The sequence below is a fragment of the Numida meleagris genome, unplaced genomic scaffold (assembly GCF_002078875.1).
Source record: "Numida meleagris isolate 19003 breed g44 Domestic line unplaced genomic scaffold, NumMel1.0 unplaced_Scaffold1138, whole genome shotgun sequence".
Classification (NCBI taxonomy): Eukaryota; Metazoa; Chordata; class Aves; order Galliformes; family Numididae; genus Numida; species Numida meleagris.
Window position 1 is genome coordinate 1,423 of NW_018362925.1, and position 4,283 is coordinate 5,705.

The window sequence follows — 4,283 nt, forward strand, 5'->3', positions numbered from 1 at the left end:
CAGTTTATTGTCATATGTTTTTTTCCTCAACTGGTTTACTTCATTTCTGTATGTCAACATTTTTTACCATTATGCTTTGCCTTGCCTGTCCAAGGAAATAGAGCAGGATTTACATGCCCATCTCATCCTCAGTTTGCCACTTTAGAAAATTTAGACAATCTGGCTTGTTTTCTGTGTCATATTGAAATATACTAAACTTAGAATGTTGCCAGGAAAAGAAAAAGAAAAAAATAGTTTTATCTACGCATGGACAGCTGAATAAAACACCAAATGCTTTATTTTCAGATCTCTAAAGTGGATGCAAATGATTCTCAGTTAAAATACGTATATCTTTTTTTTTTTTCAAAAATCAGAATATATTTTTAAATGTGCATCAGGTTAATTGTTGCAAGAAATAAAGGGATAATATACATTTCTTTTAGACTTCTCTTCCTTTAAGTGCTCTGAGTACTGGAGGCCATGCTCATAGCAGTCTGTTTATGAAAGGGAAAAATTATTTTTCCTTGGAACTGTGTACAACAGGAAAAAAAAATAGAAAAAGAAAAAAAATCTTGACTTTTGTCAAGATTAAAGGAATACTTTTTCTGTACATTTTCCAGCAATCTGGGTTGTGAATTCTGATATGTAAGCCAGCAAATAAGTAGCAGTGATTTGAACAATGCTCTGTTTCTTTATTGTCTTTTGTGACTTAGATGAGTCCTACATCTGATGTTCAAAGAGGAAACCAGAGCAGCATCCATGTTTTCATTCTCCTGGGTTTCCCTGGCCGTCAGTATCTGAAAATATTATTGTTCATGGTTTTTCTCATCACATACATTTTGGTGATCCTGGGAAACTTTTCCATCATGGCCTCAGTGAGAAGCCATCCACAACTTCATAGCCCTATGTACTTTTTTCTCTGCAACCTCTCCTTCCTGGAGATTTGGTACACCACAGTTTGTGTCCCCAAAGCATTAGCAGTCCTCCTGGGTGGAAACTCAACTATTTCATTTGCCAGTTGCTGTCTACAGATGTACTCTGGTTTCTCTGTGGCCTGCACTGAGTATTTTCTCCTGGCTGCCATGGTGTATAACCGTTGTTTGGCAGTCCGCTTCCCCTCAGCTTGCAACTCCGTCACTAATTGCACACTTACAACTCAACTTGCTTTTGGATTTTTGTGCATAATCATACCTACATATATGATTAGCATAATGTCTTTTTGTGGCCCTAATGTTATTAATCACTTTTTTGATGACACAGCTCCATGGATAGTTCTTTCTTGCACAGATACTTGTCTTGTTGAGTTGATAGCTTTCATAATCTCATTCATTGTCATCCTTGGTTCATGTACAATAACCCTGGTGGCGTGTGGAGTCAAACTCTATAACCCAGGTAAGGTTATAAAGCATGTATGTTTATTACAGCTCAGGGTGGAAGGAGGATCACTCCTCCTAACTTGCACACTGAGAAAAGCAAACTAAGCAAAAAAGACTTTTTCCATGTGCTCTTCCCATCTTACTGTTGTGGTTTTTGGTATGGTTTCACCATTTTGTTCTCTGTCAACCCTTCCATAAAGGACTCACTAGATTTGACTAAGACTGCCGATTTACTTAATACTATTGTCACACCTTAGTTGAATCCTTTCATTTATATTCTGAGGAACAAAGAGGTGAAAAATGCTTTGAAAAGAACAATACAACTTGACTCACGGGGTAGAACTGTGACTGGTACTCAAAATATGGTATTATGTTTCATGGATTTTTTTTTGTTACTTTGAGTACTATGAGTTGTTCTTGGAGATATAAGTAAGGCCGACACATATACTGCAGAAAATTGCATGGACAAAATGTGGATCTGGGAGTCACAGATTTCATCTACAACTGTAGCATAGAATTCCTTGGCAATTTTCAGGATGTCATTTTAGTTTCTTGCACATTCTTGTGCTGCGTTTCTAATATCTGGAGACTGACTGAGAATTAGATGTGAAAATGTATAGGTAATCTCAGAGGAGGGGGAGAGCCTGGCCTACGTGGCAGCAGCGGTGGTGCGACATGGTGCTCCCCCTCTCCTTCCTTCTTCCCTATGGCCGCAGCCCGTCTGTGTGAGGCTGGGCCTGAGGTGTGCAGCAGTACTCCTTTCTCCGCTGCCATGGGTCAGAACGATATCATGAGCACCACTGAGGACTTCACGGATCAGTTTCTGAGGGTGATGAAGCAGTACCTCCCCCACGTGGCCCGCCTGTGCCCCATCAGCAGCTTCCTGGAGGATGGCATCCGCATGCGACTCCAGTGGAGTGAACAGAGGGATTACACTGATGGAACATGGAACTGTGGCTATTTCCTAGCCTCCATCTTTGTGTTCATAAATCTCTTCAGACTGCTGAGCGGCTGTATCCTGATGCTGAGTAGGAACTTTGTGCAATATGCCTGCTTTGGACTGTTTGGAATTATGGCATTACAGACTATTGCATACAGTCTTTTATGAGACCTGAAGTTCTTGATGAGGAACCGTGCCCTGGCGGGAGGCTTGCTGCTGCTTTTGGCTGAGTCATGCTCAGAGGGGAAGAGCATGTTTGCCAGTGTCCCTACTATGCAGGAAAGCTCTCCTTAAGCAGTACGTGCAGCTTTGGGGCCATGTGCTGCTTGTCCTCATTTTCATGACACTGCTGCATTTTGATATGAACTTCTTTTATATTCTGCAAAACACTGTGGGCACAGCCCTGATTATCTTGTTGGCAGTTGGCTTCAAAACTAAGCTGGCTGCCTTGACTTTAGTCATCTGGCTGTTTGGCATCAACATCTTCTTCAATGCCTTCTGGACCATCTCAGCGTGCAGGCCCATGCACAACATCCACAAATATGATTTCTTCCAGACCATGTCTGTAATTGGAGGGCTCCCCCTCATGGTTGCACTGGGTCCTGGTGGAGTCTCCGTGGATGAAAAGAAGAAAGAGTGCTAAAAGGAGCAGCAACACTTCTTGGGACATAACATATTAAGATCAGAACTGATTCTGTATGGATTCAACAAAAATTCCTTGCAGTCTTCACCAAAAATTCAGGATAAGACTAATCTTGATAATCTTGATAGCTCTCTGATGAAGGCTGGTAAGGCACTGAAACAAGCTGCACAGAGAAGCTGTAAGTGCTCCATCCCTGAAGGTGTTCAAGACCAGGTTGAATGGAGCCCAGGACCATCCAGAACAGCGGGTGGCAACCCTGCTCACAGCAAGGGAGTGGAACTGAGTGGTCTTTGATGTCCCTTCTAACCCAAGCCGTTCTATGATTCTATGAAAAAAGAGGTTCACCACACTATATTGGAAGACAAACAATGAACAGTTGTAATCTCCATCCTTGGAGATTTTCAAGATACTCCTGCATAAAACCCTGAACAACCTGGTCAGACCTCATAGCTGACCTTGGGTTGAGTAAAAGGTTATCCTAAAAGATCTCCTGAGTTCCTTTGCAACCTGAATTATCATCAGTCTCTCCTATGACCCAACTGGTAAGCAACATCAGCAAAGCTGTGGCAGAAAACCACTTAGGAGCTAGCTTGCTGACCATAGCAGCTATGTTTGCAAGCAAGGACAGACTTTCCTTTCAGATCAGGCCAAACTTGAATGAAATGACAGGATCCTATCTGGAATTCTGTGTGCAGGAAGATTAGTCTGATAAACAACTCAGAACACTGTGGCAGTGTTGCTGAAAACCAAGTCAAGTAAAGAGAAGAAATGACTGAACTTCCGTCAGACATTGTGAACACTCTCAGACTAGGTATTGAAGTGAGCTGTCTGGATGAGACAATCTCCTCCTGAAAGGAAAACTTTTAGGTCTAGATTGAGTTCCCTAAGCCTAGCCATGAAATTCAGATTTCTTCAAGGAATCAAGGACATGCACACTGAGATGACATAACAAAGAATCAACTGGACACTTGTGTTCTTCTATAGCAGCATGGGGAGGCCAGGTGGCATACAACAGGGTATCTACAATGAGAGTAAACATCTGAATATGAGTATTTGAATTTCAACCATTAAATGGGATTCAACTCAAGATTGTTTTCCCAAAGTTTAGATAATCATTACATAGGGGTCTACATGTTTTTTATTTCAAGACTAAAGTGTTGACCTGCTGTCAATATATTGCTTTGGATATGTTGAATCATTTTCTCTGCATTTCATAGAATCATAGAATGTTGAAAAGGACCTCAAAGATCTCCAAGTTAAGGACAGATTAATTCCATTTATCGTGCTTAGGAGAAATAATGCCTGATGTTCCATGGAAAATATATACTGTGCTAATGCCACAGAC

General features: G+C 41.3%; 1 protein-coding gene and 1 pseudogene across 1 annotated transcript; both read left to right on the top strand.

Moving 5' to 3' along the window:
- Positions 1 to 620: 620 nt before the first annotated feature.
- LOC110390463 (olfactory receptor 6F1-like) lies at positions 621 to 1,831 on the top strand. Its single transcript, XM_021381787.1, has one exon. The coding sequence runs from the start codon at positions 693 to 695 to the stop codon at positions 1,458 to 1,460; it is 768 nt and encodes a 255-aa protein (XP_021237462.1). The 5' UTR covers positions 621 to 692; the 3' UTR covers positions 1,461 to 1,831.
- A 164-nt stretch (positions 1,832 to 1,995) lies between these two features.
- Positions 1,996 to 4,164, top strand: LOC110390462 (annotated as a pseudogene).
- The last annotated feature ends 119 nt before the right edge of the window (positions 4,165 to 4,283 follow it).